Below are 16,130 nucleotides of genomic sequence, written 5' to 3'. Positions count from 1 at the left end.
TCCTAGGATAGTCTTTGGAAAATTGTTCAAAGTGATCCATGAGAAAATTACTGGAGGTAGTAACATTGAAGTGCTCGAGGATTTCCTGAAGCAAATTTTGGAGAAATTCATTTAAGCATCATTTGAAAAATTGTTGAAATAATTGGTAGAAGAATTTATGGAGAGTCCTGTATTAGTTCCTGATAGTATTTCATATGAAATCCCTGGAGAAACCACTAGGATAATTTCTGAAACTGTTCTTGTGAAATATGAGAAGAAATTTAGCATCATCATTATCTGCAAGCAAGATAAGGAAAAAAGATACTTCAGAGACCTTTTTGTCAGAAATAGATACTTGCATAAAATAAAGAATTCTCTAAAAGGAACCTGTGATTAGCCCTAGATATGTTAATCCATGACTGATTATATATGGAGATATTAAAAACGTCAATCATGTTTTAGTAGGTCGATAAAATTTCATACTCGAAAGGATAATCACTGAACAGCTCAAATAATGTTGTGATAGCGGCGCAGCCGAATTTTTTTCGATTGAAGAGAATTTTCTTGCAAATAATGGTTTCTCTGTGTTGATGCAAAAATCCTTTGTCGTGAACATATTCTACCATGAATGATTGCATCAAAATAATTTCCCTGATTGTGATCGAAATTCTCTGAGAATTCCAGGTTTTTTCCAGGTTGAATAAAGTTCCCTGATAATTCCAGGTTTTTCCAGGTAGTAGACACCCTGTCTTAGGAAACTAGGACTGGCCCGTCACAAGACTGAGGTGGTGGTGGTCAACAACCGCAAGTCCGAGCAAGGAGCGTTTATCTCGGTAGGTGATTGCACCATAGAGTCGAAGCGATCCCTTAGGCATCTTGGGGTAATGATCGATGACAAGCTCAGCTTCGCTAACCATGTTGAATATGCCTGTAAAAGGGCATCTACGGCTATAGCGGCGCTTTCGAGGATGATGTCTAACAGCTCTGCTGTAATTGCCAGCAAATGCAAGTTACTGGCAAACGTGGCGCTATCCATACTAAGGAATGGATGACCAATCTGTTCAAAAACGCGTAGAACGAGCATAAACCTAAAGCGGTTGGAAAGCACATACAGGATCAAGTACTTAAGAGTTGCAAGTGCATACCGAACGGTTTCTAATGAGGCCGTGTACATCATAGCCGGGATGACACCCATCGGGCTTATTATCAAGGAAGATGTTCAATGCTCCACCCAAAGAGGTACCAGAGGAGACCGCAACGCTCAGAAGTTGGCAGCAGAAATGAGATAACTTCACTAAAGTTAGATGGACCCACCGGCTAATACCAAATCTGTCGTATTGAAGTGTTTTAGACAATTCGGTCGAGAAAAACTGCAGAGCCAAAGTGAGTGAAGGTACGCAAGAAGTTCTACATCCGAAATTTTCATATTTCAGTTCAATCTTTTCAAGTAAATCATCATCTCTTGAGAGAACTTTTTCATAAGTAAAAAAAAATGCGTCTCCTCCGGCAACAGTTCGTGATCTTTAACGGTTTCCGGCAAAACGAGACAGTCTACTTTCTTTGTTTTTTGGAAGGAAACATCATGAATCAACTCTTCTTATCGCGATTGCCGGTACTAGTTGCTTTCTCCCTCTAATCGAAGAGTCTGGGCCAAAACCTGCTAGGATTCGTTGCTGCGAAAATTCGTCATTCCGCACTGACCTATTCATATATTTCGTGTAACTCACCGTGTCCTCCGACGGCCGCAGCGATGGTAATCTGTTGCAACTCGGCTCCAGCATGCAAACTTTCCTCCCCGTCGGAAGCAAGCAGGATGGCGTCACTGCCGTTGGCCGGTTTCGCGCCGCAAATCATCCGATCACGCAACGACGGCTCGTGGTTATGCGGGTTGCCGACCTCTTTCACCTTCTGGTAATCTTCGGTGATGTGCAGCACCGCTTGGCATCCCTTCCGTCCGTTCCAGGCGCATTTCCACGAAGCAATACCGTTGCGGATCTTTTGCTGCGTGCGGAAGCGATACCCATTGAAGATGAGGAACGTCTGATAGCCATCCTTGGTGACCAGCTGGTAATGGTGGCGTTGTTGGCTTTCAACGTCTACCAGCCATCCGTCACCGACGAGAATGTCATTGGAAATTTTCCTCTTGCTGGGCTGATCTTTCGCTTTGCGCTTCTTGCTAGCGCTGGAGGGAGCCGGTGTGCTGGTACTGGCCACGCCGCCAACCTTCGAAGGCCCGGTAACAACGTTTTGTTGTTGGGGCTGTTGAGGCGCTTGCTGTGGCTGTTGGGATTGCTGCTGCTGCTGCTGTTGCTGTTGGACCGGGGGTGGAGCCAGCTGTGATTTCGTTTCTTGGGGAGGATTATCCGTTACCGATACTGGAAGTCCGTGGTTGTGTTGTCCGATTTCTGCGACGACCTGCAAAGACAAACGTGAGGGTTAAAGGTATGAAGTACACGAAGCTAATCCGAAAAACATGAGGTCGTTTGGCATAAGATCAGTTGGCATAAAGTCGTTTCGCATAAAGCCATTTGCCATAAATGATTAAACAGCCAAGGGCCACTTGGCATAATGACCATTTGGCATAACTATGATGAAGATATGCACACGATGGCCACTTACTGCAATTGTCACCGATTAGCCCACAGTTGACTTGAGAACTGTGATGTTGACGGGCTGCCAGGACTTTTTCCATTGATCCTAACAATGAAAGATGGACGTGAGGACGTGATGAAAAACAGCATATTACAATGAGAAATTGCAAAACCTAACATCAACACATTGACCAAGTCTCTGAAAAGAGACCTGATACCAGTCATGCAAACGACTTTATGTCAAATGGACTTTCTCCCGTTACCATTACCTGGGACCTCTCAGACCATTACCAATTGGGAGTGTGAACCTACCTGAACGTTTTCGTCGACCTGGATCATCGCAGGACACTGGATATCGCTGCCGGAAGCGACGCAAATCCAAATACCGAGCTGTTCCGGCGAAGCGGTGAACAGCTGCTTCTTGAACTCGATGATGTTGCCGTTGAGTGGCGCTCCGCCCTCTATACTGATGCGATGTTCGAGATCGATCTGCTGGTCGTCGAGGGCCAGCTCCTGGACGGTGCCATTGCTGCCGTTGGCATTGACGACCTCCTCCTCCGGTTGCATGTTGACCACGTTGTAGATTGCGGTTTGGTCGACGGATTTCCGCTTCTCGCGCAGGAGCGCATCGTTTTCCTTGCACTTTTCCTTGTATTCGTAGAATTCTTCGATGGTGGTGACGCACTTGCCGCAGATGTATGAGTTGTAGTCATCATCGAACGTTATCTATGGAAAGGAATCATTAATGAATGGGTGAAAAAGGCATTCAAGTATTGTGTATTTCTTTCACTACTGGAATGCGAAGTGCGGCCTCATAAGTGCGAAAGTGTGAATAAAAGTGCGGGATTGCATTGGATCCTGTTGGTGTCTTCAGAACTCTTATTCTTCGTTTTACGAAGAATAAGTCCCCCGAAGACACTACCCGATTTGATGCAATTGCGCACTTTTGTTAGCGTTTCCGAACTTGCAAAAACTTCTGCGATAGTCCAGTGGTGAAAGAAATGCTCAATATGTCCTTGGCTATTTACTTTAACGGAAATCATCATATGTGTATTGATATTCGAAATAATATTTAAAACAGTTTGAATTATACGGGCTTCGTGCGCAAATCTAACATATTTTATGTGTCAACAAAATTTGTGACAAATCCACACCCTAAAATAGCTGTCTTTTTGTTAGAATAAGTAAGCCATGAATTATGATGTTAGAATAAGTAAGCCATGAATTCTCAATTTGAATATAAGTTCAGTTCTTATTAGCTATGGCTACGCAGCAGACGTGTTTCATTTCTATCAGGTTATAGGCCTGACACGTTGACTCCTTAGTAACGCGTAGCAACGGATCAACAAGAGTGACTTTTTTTTCAAGCGCTGAGAAGAGCTGAAAATTCTGAAGTTTTTTTTTTTGAAAATGTCGAGAAACCAGAACGAAGGCGGTGCAGAAGGTATCGGCGATGGACAGAATGCCAATCCAGGAAGGACCGGTGGTGAATCCATTCCGAGGGTGCTGTGCTCCTGATTCGCGAAGGAACTTGGGACGCCGTAACACGGTAAGCAGAGGATCCGGCAGATGCGATTTCCCTTCGAGCCCTCGCCACTGTCTGCCTGAGCCTTGAGCCAGTGAACTACAGTCTGGTTCAAAGTGCAGAAACGGCAAAGGCAGCGTGGACGAATTTGAAAAACGCCTTCCAGGACGACGGAATGACCCGGCGAATAGGGTTGCTCCGGAAGCTGGCCAGCATACGGCTGGTCCGTGGAAGACTATGTGTAGTTCCGTGAAAGACTATGTAAGCCAGATGATGTCGACCAGTCACAAACTGTCAGAAGTTGGTTTCAAAGTCGACGACACGTGGTTAGCAAGTCTTCTTCTGATGGGTTTGCCGGAAATGTATGAGCCCATGATCATGGGCCTTGAGGCGTCCGGAACTCGAATCACAGCTGATGCAGTCAAGGCCAAGATTCTTCAAGGTGTGAAGATGAGCAGTGCGACGAAATCCAGCTCCAGTGACGGAGCCTTCTACAGCCAACCCAATAAGGCTAGGCAGAAGGACAAAAGTGCGGTGAAATGCTTCAAATGCAAGCGATTGGGGAATTATGCGTCCAAGTGTCAGAAGCGAGACCCCAACGACCAGAAGGAGAAGAAATCCGGAAAGCAAGCCGCTTTCAGTGTTCGTGGAGCGCCAACCGGCGTGTGCGATGAGTGGATTTTTGACTCCGGGGCGACGTCCCATATGTGCCGTAAGACGATTTTGAAAGGTGCCAAGGAAGTGGCACAGCACATCAACGTGGCAAATAACGCAGAGTCCGCAGTAGTGGCAACAGGCACCGTGCAGCTCAAAGCCGATGTGGAAGGTAATTCGTGCTGTTTGACGTCTAATGTCCTGTGGCACCTGTGAGGTGCGATCACCAACTGATGAACTCGTTGCCGTTGGCAGGGAGGTAGGAGGCCTCTACCAAGGGTGGAGGGCGGCTGCCAACTGGGAGTAAAATTGAAAAGCCGCCAACCTAAGTCCAGAGCCAGTTTTAAGGCTTAACGCGGAAAAGTGAAAAATATAATTCGCTAAATTCCAGTTAATCAATGTGCTTGAAAGATAATGTTTGCAAGCACTTATTTGCTACGTGCTACTGCAGTGCGCTGTTGGCAATTTAATCAGCAAATTCGACTTAATTCCCAAAATAGATGTTTTCTGGAAAATTGATTACGCCTTCATCATTGTTTGGTTGGAATTTTGTATGGTTGTTTACTTTTTAGAACCAGCTACACTTTGGGGTAGCAGTAAAGAGCCGCCAGTTCCACCCTTGGCCTCTACAAGTTGTGCTTGGCCAATGCGCAATTTTCGTGTGCGGCAAAGGAAGAGGATGATATGGTCCAGTGGCACAGGCGGATGGGCCATTTGCACGAGCAAAGCCTGAAGCAGCTACATGGTATGACTACTGGTATGCAGTTCCGAGATGCGAATATTCCCACGTGTACCGCATGCTTACAAGGAAAGCAGCTTCGTCAGCCGTTCAAGAAGAGCAAGCGAGGTTCTCGAACAAGTACATTCGGATCTATGTGGACCGATGGAGAATGCATCGATAGGCGAGAGTAGATATTTTCTGACGTTCATTGACGACGCCAGTAGGAGAGTAATCGCATTAAGAGGCTCCGAACCGACAACGGTCTGGAGTACGTAAATCAAGAGATGCAACGATTCTTGAAGAGTGCGGGAATCCATCACGAAACGACGGTTCCGTACAATCCGCAGCAGAATGAACTTGCTGAGCGGATGAATCGAACAGTGGTTGAAAAGGCTCGATGTTTGTTGTTGGAAAAACGTTTCAGGGCAGAAGCCGTTGCGACGGCAGTTCACTTGGTCAACCGTTCACCGACCAAAGGACTAGATGTGACTCCTGAAGAAGCTTTCAGCGGCAAGAAACCGGACCTTTCGGGACTACGAGTGTTTGGCACAAAGGTGATGTGGCATATTCCGAAGGTCAAGAGGCAAAAGTGGGATGCGAAATCCGAGCCAGGAATCTTCGTTGGATATGCTGTCCAGTCGAAGGGTCTACATTCCGCGAACCAAGAAGGTCATCATCAGTCGAGACGTTGTTTTCACGAGCGAGGTTCCAGATACACCAAATCCGGTCGAATCAAACGATCCGGATGGTAATAGATGGGTGCAGTTGGAGTGCAGTAATTCTGGTCGTTATGGTGATGTTGTTGTGGGCCAGGGGCTACGACCAACAGCGAGAACGAAACCGACGACGACCTTGACAGCAGAGTCGGTGAGACGGACTACAACAGCGCAAATGATACTGTTGTTACGGTGTCGTCTCATGCGCTCCCTCCGCAACAAGAGGATCCACAAACGGTGGGCAGGCGCAGCGCGAGGGAATGCGTACGCCCAGGCAAGTATTTGGATTACGATATGATGTGCAGTATTCTTCCTGAAAGTATTGCGTGTCCACAGGTTAACGACGAACCACAATCGTACACAGAGGCCATGGGATGCTCCGACCGGACGTCGTGGCAAAAGGCGATGCCAGTCTTCGCTATCTGCTGGCTTCAGCTGCTCAAATGGGTCTCCGTGTGTACCAAATGGACGATGTGACAGCGTTCTTGCAGGGAGATTTGTCCGAGGAGGATATCTTCATGGAGCAGCTCGAAGGATTTTCAGACCCAAGAGCTCCGAAGAAGGTTTGTCGTTTGCGTAAAGCTTTGTATGGTCTGAAGCTGAGAGAGACTCGCGGAGAGGAAAAATATCAACGTCATATGCAGCCCAGATTCCCCTCTCACGAAACGTCAAATGCAGCCCACCGTTTTTATGGCTGAAAAAGTGAAAAGTATAGTGTTCAAAGTAAACTGTTATTAAAAACCTCAGTCGGCGGAGCAGTTTTTTCCAAAGTTGCTGATAAATCTAAGCAGAAGATTAATTATTTCTAATGTCTGCTACGTTTGCTGGCATGAAATTTCACCCAAATGGCTATTTATGATTCGATGTGATGCAAACTTAATCATTTTTTGCTGAGAGGTTCATGTGAGGATTTGAACAGCATGCGCATAATTGATATAAACACAAAGTGGAATAAGAAAAAACTCAGCAATCACAGAAAAAGAAGACCGTCTTCGCGAGTCTCGTCTCAGGTCTGAAGCAGGCTAGTCGGGTATGGAACATTAAGCTTGATGCGGAATTGAAACGAATAGGCCTGAAGCGTTCCAGTTTCGATCCATGCGTGTATTACCATTCAAGCGGTGACGACGTCATCGTCATTGCCGTTTATGTCGACGATTTGCTGGTGTTTTCCAACCAGTCGAGGTGGGTGGAATACGTCAAGAAACAGTTGATGTCCAAGTTTTGGGAATGCGGATCACCCGTTCAGGAGATATGGTTATGTTGGACCAACAGCGGTACATCGATGTCATACTTCAGCGCTTCAAGATGATTGAGTGTAACCCAGTTGCAACGCCATTCGATGGGAACCAACGATTGTCGAAGGAGATGAGCCCAAATGATGACGACGATTGTGCTAGAAGGTGTCATGCGGAGAGCCGGACTTAACAGTCGAGGCACGATTTTCACGAGACAATTTGTTTGCTTCGCGAACGACATGGATATTGTTGGGAGAAAATTTGAAACGGTGGCAGATTTGTTCACCAGCCTAAAACGCGAAGCAACATGAGTCGGGCTAATGGTGAATGCGTCGAAAACAAAGTAAATGCTGATTGGTGGAACTGAGCGCGACAGGGCCCGCCTAGGAAGCAGCGTCACGATAGACGGGGATACCTTCTAGGTGGTGGACGAGTTCGTCTACCTCGGATCCTTGTTGACGGCTGATAACAACGTTAGTCGGGAAATACGAATGGGCATGAGACGTGGACTATGCTTCAGGAGGACTAGCAAGCTCTTGGGGTTTTCGAACGCCGAGTGCTAAGGACGATCTCCGGCGGCGTGCAGGAGAACGGCAAAGGATGAACCACGAGCTCGCTCAACTCTACGGCGAATCCAGTATCGTGAAGGTAGCTAAAGCTGGAAGGATACGCTGGGCAGGGCATGTTGCAAGAATGCCGGACAACAACCCTGTAAAGATGGTGTTCGCTACGTATCCGGTCGGAACAAGAAGGCGTGGAGCGCAGCGAGCTAGGTGGATCGACCAGGTGCACCAGGACCTGGAGAGCGTGGGTCACAGTCGAGGATGGAGAGAAGCGGCCATGAACCGAGTGAATTGGCGAAATATTGTTGGCGAGGCTTTATCAAGATAATTGATGTAAAGCCAAATAAGTAAGTAAGGACAATTTTTTTTATATATATTTTTTTCTCAACCTCAAAGTGTTGCACGCTATGTCTGAACCAGACGATAATAGAAATCGATATGGTCTATATTTTCATAATTGAAAAGTTTTAAAATATTCTATCGGTGAAATTTTTACCATACATTGTTATTACCATCGGATTGTTATGGGTTTTAGTATGAAAAATAGCTAAAAAATTAAAAAAAAAAATCAAAATTTCATCGATGGAATATTTTAAAACCTTTAATAAAACCTAAATACTGTACTCTAGCGTGAAAACCCCTGATGTACATTTGATTTTTATAATCGTCTGGTTGAGACACAGCATACGTTGCGACTAATATTTGAATAGTGCGCTGTGTTCATAAACATCGTAAAAAAGCAGCGCCACACTTAAAATTGATTTCAAATAGCGGCGAGTTGAGGCGCCGCGTAGCGAGCCACACTGGTGCGATCTGATTTTATGGCGGCGCGCCAATACTGAACTTCAAAAATTTTCAATCAAAAAGCTGAATGTTTAGTATTTTTTATGATTAAGAATTCATACCCAGTATAAAAAAGTTCCGAACATGCAAAACGTGATTGAGTGTGAATGTATGTAATATTAACAGCATAGTAATAACCCTCAAGGGCGCATTTACAAACATTATAACAGATTAAATAAATTATTTTGTTTTTTTTTTTTATAGTAATTCCCATTTAAACTTTGAAAGTCTTGTGCAGTCTTAGTTTTCATCCAATTGAGCCCAAATTTTGGAAAGACACTCGTAATCTAGAATCGAAGAAGAGGTGTGGGATGGTACACAAATTATGTCACGCTAACTTTCAACTTTTTCGATAAACAAAACAATAAACTTGAACAAAATTCACGTTATTCAATTTGGATTGAAAGTTCATATAGAGACTGTTATGGCTGTATAATATTTTTCCACAAGATGTTGACATAATACTATGCACAGTTTTCACAAATCCTGTGGACAGGTAGAATTTTGACCAAATTCTGAGTAGTTTTCCATTCTCATAAAAATCAGGGCAGGATTTTCAATAATACCTAAGGTAGATGACATAATCCTGGGTCCAGTTCTCACAAAACCCTCGGTACGGTGCTTAGCAGCAAGCATTTTGTTGTATTTTGTTTTTTTAAGAAAGGCTTTTTATGTTGACTAACTTTTGTTCGATTTCTTGAAAATGATTTTGTTCGTTAGCTACAAAAACTAGGCCCGCCAACAAATTTTATTGCTGAGGTTTGACCCGCGAATCAATAAGGTGGGGCAGGCCTCATTTATACGAACATCAACATGTATGTGATAGTTCTACCACAGACGTAACAGCTAGATCAATTGCCCAAAACTACATATTAGTCACATTCGACATTTTTGACAATTTGTTAATTTAAATTAAGTTAAAATTGTTAATAAAGTCCTAAACTGCCGTGAATCGCAAGTCAGTCCCATCTGTAAAAAGTAGGCATTGAGAAAAGTGGGTGTGAAGTTTCCAAACTCGTTTTCCATACGAATATTCAAAAAATTCCAGAGGATTGGAACATGTTCAGATCTTGATGAAACTTTCACAATTTGCTTTTCACTACGATATCTTTCTGAGAAAAATATAAAAATTACCAAAACAAGGTTCATTTTTGTGTTACACGGTGCGGAAATCTGTAGTGGGACTGATATGCGGTTACTTTTCATTATGGGACAATTTGACTTGCTGTTGTTTCCTACTTTTTCCGAACAAATCTTATTATTAGGGCAGCTGAAAGAGTATTGAAAGATATGTTGAAAACTGAACTCAACTCAATTTTGACGCAAATGCAGATGGAACTGACTTGCGATTCACGGCAGTAAATCCCTGTCCCAATTTTAGTACCAAGCGCTTGAGCTTAGGTCAAAAACACGTGTTTAGTTCATTTTTAAATGGTTTCGTTAGTTTTACTTTAAAAAAAACATTTTTTACACCCCTTGGCTCAAACTCAAATTTTGGGTTTATTTTGTTTTCCGTGTCCCTTCCGAAACGCTAACGTGAACGTCAAACATGATCAAAAGTTTCAAGGTTCATAATTGGAACCATTTTCAAATTTAAGTTTAAATATGTTATAGCCGTTATTTGAATTGGAAAAATTGTTAAAGTAGTTGCAAGAACATGCTCTTTCGTATTATTAAATAAAAACAAGAATTCATTAAAAATTTTAGGACCCAATTTTAAACATAGTCACGCGATCATTTACGCACAATGGACCAATGCACGAGTTCACTAATTTGACGTTTGAGCGGTGCCGAATTCATTCGTTGCCATGGTCACGTAAATAACACAGCACCGCTCAAACGTCAAATTAGTGAACTCGTGCATCGGTCCATCCATACACTTAATATCAATATCATTTCCTAATTGAAAATTATGATGCAACGTGGTATCATCTCAATCATATAAAAAATAATGATGACATTATGTGTGTTATTATCAATTTATAATGTTTTTTTTATTAGATTCTAATTGTACGGGCAGTACAACGTATGTTGGGACAATTAGTATCTAATAAAAATTCAGTATACATTGATGATAACAAACGCAAAAGCTTTGCTTTGACCAAGTTTCTATATACAAACTACAATTTTGGTCAAACACCTCCTGTCCCCCGGTTTCGGACAGCTTGATTTGACGTGAAATCTTTGTAATGTTTGCACCAGTTCCTCAAAATACATTAATGTTTCATGAATTCCGTCGATCAAATGTGCAAAAAAATAAGAAGAATGAACATTCAAAACAACATATATCTAAAAGGTTTTTAATTGACATCTTGCAAACTAAGTGAAACTCAAATTGTTTTTGTAAATGTTGCAAATGCATTAAATTAGCTGTGAAATACTGTTCCTGTAGTAAAAACATTCGATGATGTACAAATTTACAGAAATCAAGCCATTTTCAGATTGTGTCCGGTATTTGGAGCCACCTTTGTGATTAACTAATTTGGTACTAGAATACATCATCAAAATGCAATATTTCTGTGTTCACATCTTCAAATTTATTTTTGTGTGCCACAAAAATGATAATATTTATCACAAATTTTATTTACAGTAATACCTCGATATAACGTAACTCGATTTTTATGTTCGTTACGTTATATCGAGGTTACGTTATATCGAAGCAAAATATTTTTTTCTGAATTTCGTTCAACATGTATTGTTTGATGAGAAAATGGATCTAAAATTGTTGTTATTGACTTAGTAGGCATTTTCAGTCTTTCTCACATATATTTTTTTTTTCGATATTTTTCACTGTTTATTTTTTTTATTTTCTACTTATTCCCCTTTTTTTACTTAATTGCAGTAATCCGGAATGTTTTTTGAGGTATCCTTGAACATTCAGAGAAATTCATTTCTAGCAGGCAATAATGGAACTTCAAGAAGTTTGTTATGAGGAACTCATGGTAGAATTCTTAAAGGATTTTGTAATTTCTGTTCTGTCAAGATAGTAGATTTTTAAAGAATTATTTTCAACATGTGTAAGAAAACTCGATTTAAAACAAGAACTTTTCTTGAGGGATTTTCCATGGAAAAGTTTCTGAACGAATACGTGGAGGGGATATTGATCAGTTTTTGGACGAATTCCTGAATATATTCTTGTAATAAAAAAAAATCCATCGAAAAATCTCTAGACGAATACTTCAAGAATTGGAGTTGGAGAACCAATAAAAAAAATCATAAAGAACTTTCTTCAGAAATTCCTGACGGAATCAACGAAGGATTTCATTACACATAGCATCCCTGAAGACACTTAAGTAGTACATAGAACGGTTCTTGCATAAATATTTGAGAAAGTTGTGCAGAAATTCATAATGAAATTGTTGAAGATATTCTGAGAAGATTGTTTTTCTGGTTTTGATTTCTAGAACATTCTAAGTTTTATTACTGGATTGTTCTTTAAAGGAGAAGAATTCTTTCCAAAGTCCTGGAATAATTATTGAATCTCCGGGATCCGAAAAAAAATAAAGTATCGTAGGCGGAATGGTTTAAAGAATTCATATTTGAATCTACTATATATCCTGGAGAAATGGCTTGGTGAAGTTCTTGATAAAAAGCACAGTAGAATTCATAGATATGTTTTGTTAAAAAAAACAATTGAGGAAATTCAACATCAAATGAATATAAAATTCCTATAACCTAGAATTCCTAAGAAACAGTACCGTAATTTCGGGTGAAATTGATCATTTTTCACGGTTTTTCTAGTCTGTTTTCTATAATGTTAACAATACCAAACAACAAAATGCAGGAAAACAAGTACGAAGGTGAGCCTCATCGACTGATGTACCGAAATTTTCTAACAAATGTTATTTTAGTGTTAACAAATATCTCTTAAAATAAAAAATCAGGGGATCTCATTTCGGGGTGAAATTGATCACTTCTCAATGCCATGATTGTTAGTTTCCAAAACAACTCTATATGATAAATTTGAGCTCCCTGAATCCGAATATGCTTGTAAAATTCTTAACAATGCAATATTTAAATAAATAACGAATAGATAAATTTCAAGAATTACACGGAAAACGCCTAAATGTATGCAATTTTCTAAGGAATTCAATAAAATATAACAGAAATTCAATTATTTCAAGCATATGAGCTAATTGGTACGAGTTTTGGTGATGAAATCTGGTTTGGGGATATATATCAAGCATCTTCACAAACGTTCAGGTTTATATCATGTTCAAATCCTTGCTTATGAATAGAAGTTCATAGCTGTTTGTCAATATTGCACTGTGCATGATTTTGAAATTTTACGTTATTTTCATAGTAATAAACATTCTTTAACGTAAAAAACTTCCCAACACACAATTCTACAATAGTTACGACAAGCAACGTACATTTACTGTAGCTTACATTGATATTTGTGCTCCATTACGAATAAATAAAATCGTGTGATACGATGATCAATTTTACCCTTCTGATCAATTACACCCGATTTTACGGTACTTGGAAATATTCAGCAGAAATTTTTGAAGGCATGTTTCAACTACTTCTTGGTGGAATTCAATGAGAATGTTCTGATGAAATTCCTAAAGTAATCGTTAAGACGGGAATCCGATAAGTCAATGCCGATCAAATTTTCTTAGAAACTGTAGGAGAAATCTTTAAAATCACTTTGAAAAAAATCTGATGCAATCAGTGTTGTTCAGACTCATTTCCCCGAAAATAACATTTTCCGAACTACGAAGCCACGAACTACTACAGCCATGCTCTACCCTCCAAAGATAGAAAATCAGATGGTTAAGCTTGAGTACTGCACACAAAATCGATTAATTTTGATCCCGGAGAGCCACAATTCAAGTTTCGGTGAAATGAAATGAGTGAGTGAGTGAGTGCGAATCATTTCACCGAAACTTGAATTGCGGCCCACCGAGGTCGAAACTGTCGTATCCCATGTGCAACACTCAAGCCCAACCACCTCCCCCTCCATCTCAGGAATACAACGCACAGTTATAACAGTTCATGGCTTCACAATTAGAATTTCGGGGAAATGAGTCTGGTCAACACTGGATGCAATCCCTGGAATCATTTCTGAAGAAAATCTCAGAAGTTTTTTTGCATGAATATCAAGAGAGTTAACCAATGGAATTCCTGGGATTTTTTTATTTATGTTTCAAGTTTTATACATGAATATCGAGGATAAGTCCATGGTGAAATTATTGAAGGAATTTCTGGATTCTAGTTGAAATCCTAGAGAAACATTAAATTCTTGGAGAAATCATTTGAAACACATCTGTAGGAATTCCTACTGCAATAGCTACATATTTCCTAAAGCATTTTTAGAAAAAAAAAAAAATTGTTATATATATGATTAATGGTTCGGTGATGGCAGCGAGGCCTATCAACACACAAGTCTAATCTGATTTTGATCTAGTCTTTTGTATGCAAAGTCTAAATCAAACATTATACAAGTTTTAATAGAAAAATGAAGTGAGTAGCGGGCTTGGTTCCAGTGGGAGCGTCAATGCAACAACAATAAAGAAGCATGATGTATATAAAATTACAGCAATGAAAAAATGTTTATTTCAACATTGAGCTTATAGCTCACTCGATATGGATTCATGACTGTATTTAGTGATAGTAAACGCTTGCATTGCTCAAATTTAGTATTGGTTGGTGTTTGAATATTGAAGCATGTTTATTGTACACTCAGAAAAACGGATAGTCACAGAATGACTAAATTTTAGTAATTTATGACAATTTTCTATCTGCTTCTCTTTCATTCTGCAGGGAATTTTATTCCTGTTTGTCAATTCGCCTGGGTTGAAACATCGCTAAGCTTCAACCCAGGTGAAATGACATTTAGTGTAGAAATTCACAGCAGAATGAAAGAGAGGCAGATAAAAAATAGTCATTAATGCATTAACTTTACAGGGAATTTTAAGTTTGGCAAATTGGTAAAAGAAACTACAGGTCCCGTTGGGTGTTGTTCTTGAGCAGTTGACAAGTTGACAACATTAAACCAAAAAATCTAGAAAGATTCGTGAATCAGGCGAAACTGACAAAATGTACACAATTTAAGAAAATATAGCGTTGAAATTGTAGCTCGATTGTCTATTCACTGCACTTGAACTTTTCCCCTATCGATAATTTAACTATTCAAAAAACGCAAATTTGTAGAAGACGAAACTTCACCTCATGCCAAACCACACACTTTATTGATTACGCCTGTTTTTTGTTTATCAAAGTGATGGGCGCATCTGAAATCGAAATCAAAACACGGCGAGAGTAAAGGGCGACACTGCAAACAAAAAATAAATAAGGCGTACATGGCGGGCTTAATTGAAACCAGAATGTAAACACGGCGCAAAAGTAATTGGCGACACTGAAAATAATATCGATTACAGGCTCATAACATTGGGCGATACTGGCATCCTTAAGTGCGTTTAAGGCGAAACCTTATAATATTTTTTTTAGTACGAAATAGCTAGGGAAATTGTAGGAGATGTGTGTGTGGTATTGATGAGGATTTTAAAACTAGGTTTATGAAATGTGTATTAAAGTGGAAAGGTTAAAGTTTGAGTATATTTTCTCCAATTAGGATTGCACATGAGAATTTCATTGGTTATTTTCTCATTGTTATTGATTTGTCAGATAGGCCCTTATCGCGAATCCCTCTCGAAATACAAATATGTTTTTTTGCCTATTATACAAAAATAATGAAAGAGTAAAAATTAAAACAGGCCCGAAAAATAGTAAATTTTTCAAGTAAGCCAACTTTTTTTTGATCATTATTTTAATGCAAGTCCCTATTTTCGGTTATGGTCTCTAATGTCTCTATTTCAATAAAAAATATCTCTAAAGTCACTTTTTTAATCTGCTTGCAGTGAATTCTAATGCAAAATTCTAGATGCTCCAAAGAAACCTACAAAAACTCAGAGGCGACTCGTAACCTCACTTTTACCTGTTCTACGAATCTAAAAACGGATAATTCGACAAATTTAGTTTATAAAACACAAAGTAAATGATTGTAATCCACCTTTCTAACAAAGCTCTATTTGTTAGATGCTAATTTGTTGCTGAAAATCCAGAATTTGTAATCGTGGAACAGGTAGATTTGAGGTTAGGGAATCGCCACTGCAAAAACTATTAGGCGACTATTCCACAAGTTTTTAATGATATTTTGCTTAGATCTCGCGAGGAATGATTCAGTTCTTCTCCAGTGATTTCTTCTTCAAAATTCAACGCAGATGTTTTTTTAATTTTCTAACAATCTAAAAAATTTCCTTATATTTCGTTGAATGCAAAACTATTTGAAACCTTCATT

General features: G+C 40.1%; 1 protein-coding gene across 1 annotated transcript in view; it reads right to left on the bottom strand.

Annotated features, from left to right (window-relative positions):
• LOC23687380 overlaps nt 1-16,130 on the bottom strand; it is a 39,563-nt gene that overhangs the window by 10,502 nt on the left and 12,931 nt on the right. Inside the window, exons 2-3 of the mRNA XM_021837352.1 lie at nt 2,883-3,296; nt 1,707-2,394 (exon numbers count right to left, since the gene is read on the bottom strand). Of these exons, the coding sequence (XP_021693044.1) occupies nt 1,707-2,394; nt 2,883-3,296 (1,102 nt within the window). The remainder of the gene's footprint in view (nt 1-1,706; nt 2,395-2,882; nt 3,297-16,130) is intronic.

Source organism: Aedes aegypti, chromosome 1, assembly GCF_002204515.2.
Source record: "Aedes aegypti strain LVP_AGWG chromosome 1, AaegL5.0 Primary Assembly, whole genome shotgun sequence".
NCBI lineage: Eukaryota > Metazoa > Arthropoda > Insecta > Diptera > Culicidae > Aedes > Aedes aegypti.
This window is presented reverse-complemented; position numbering and strand designations above follow the sequence as displayed.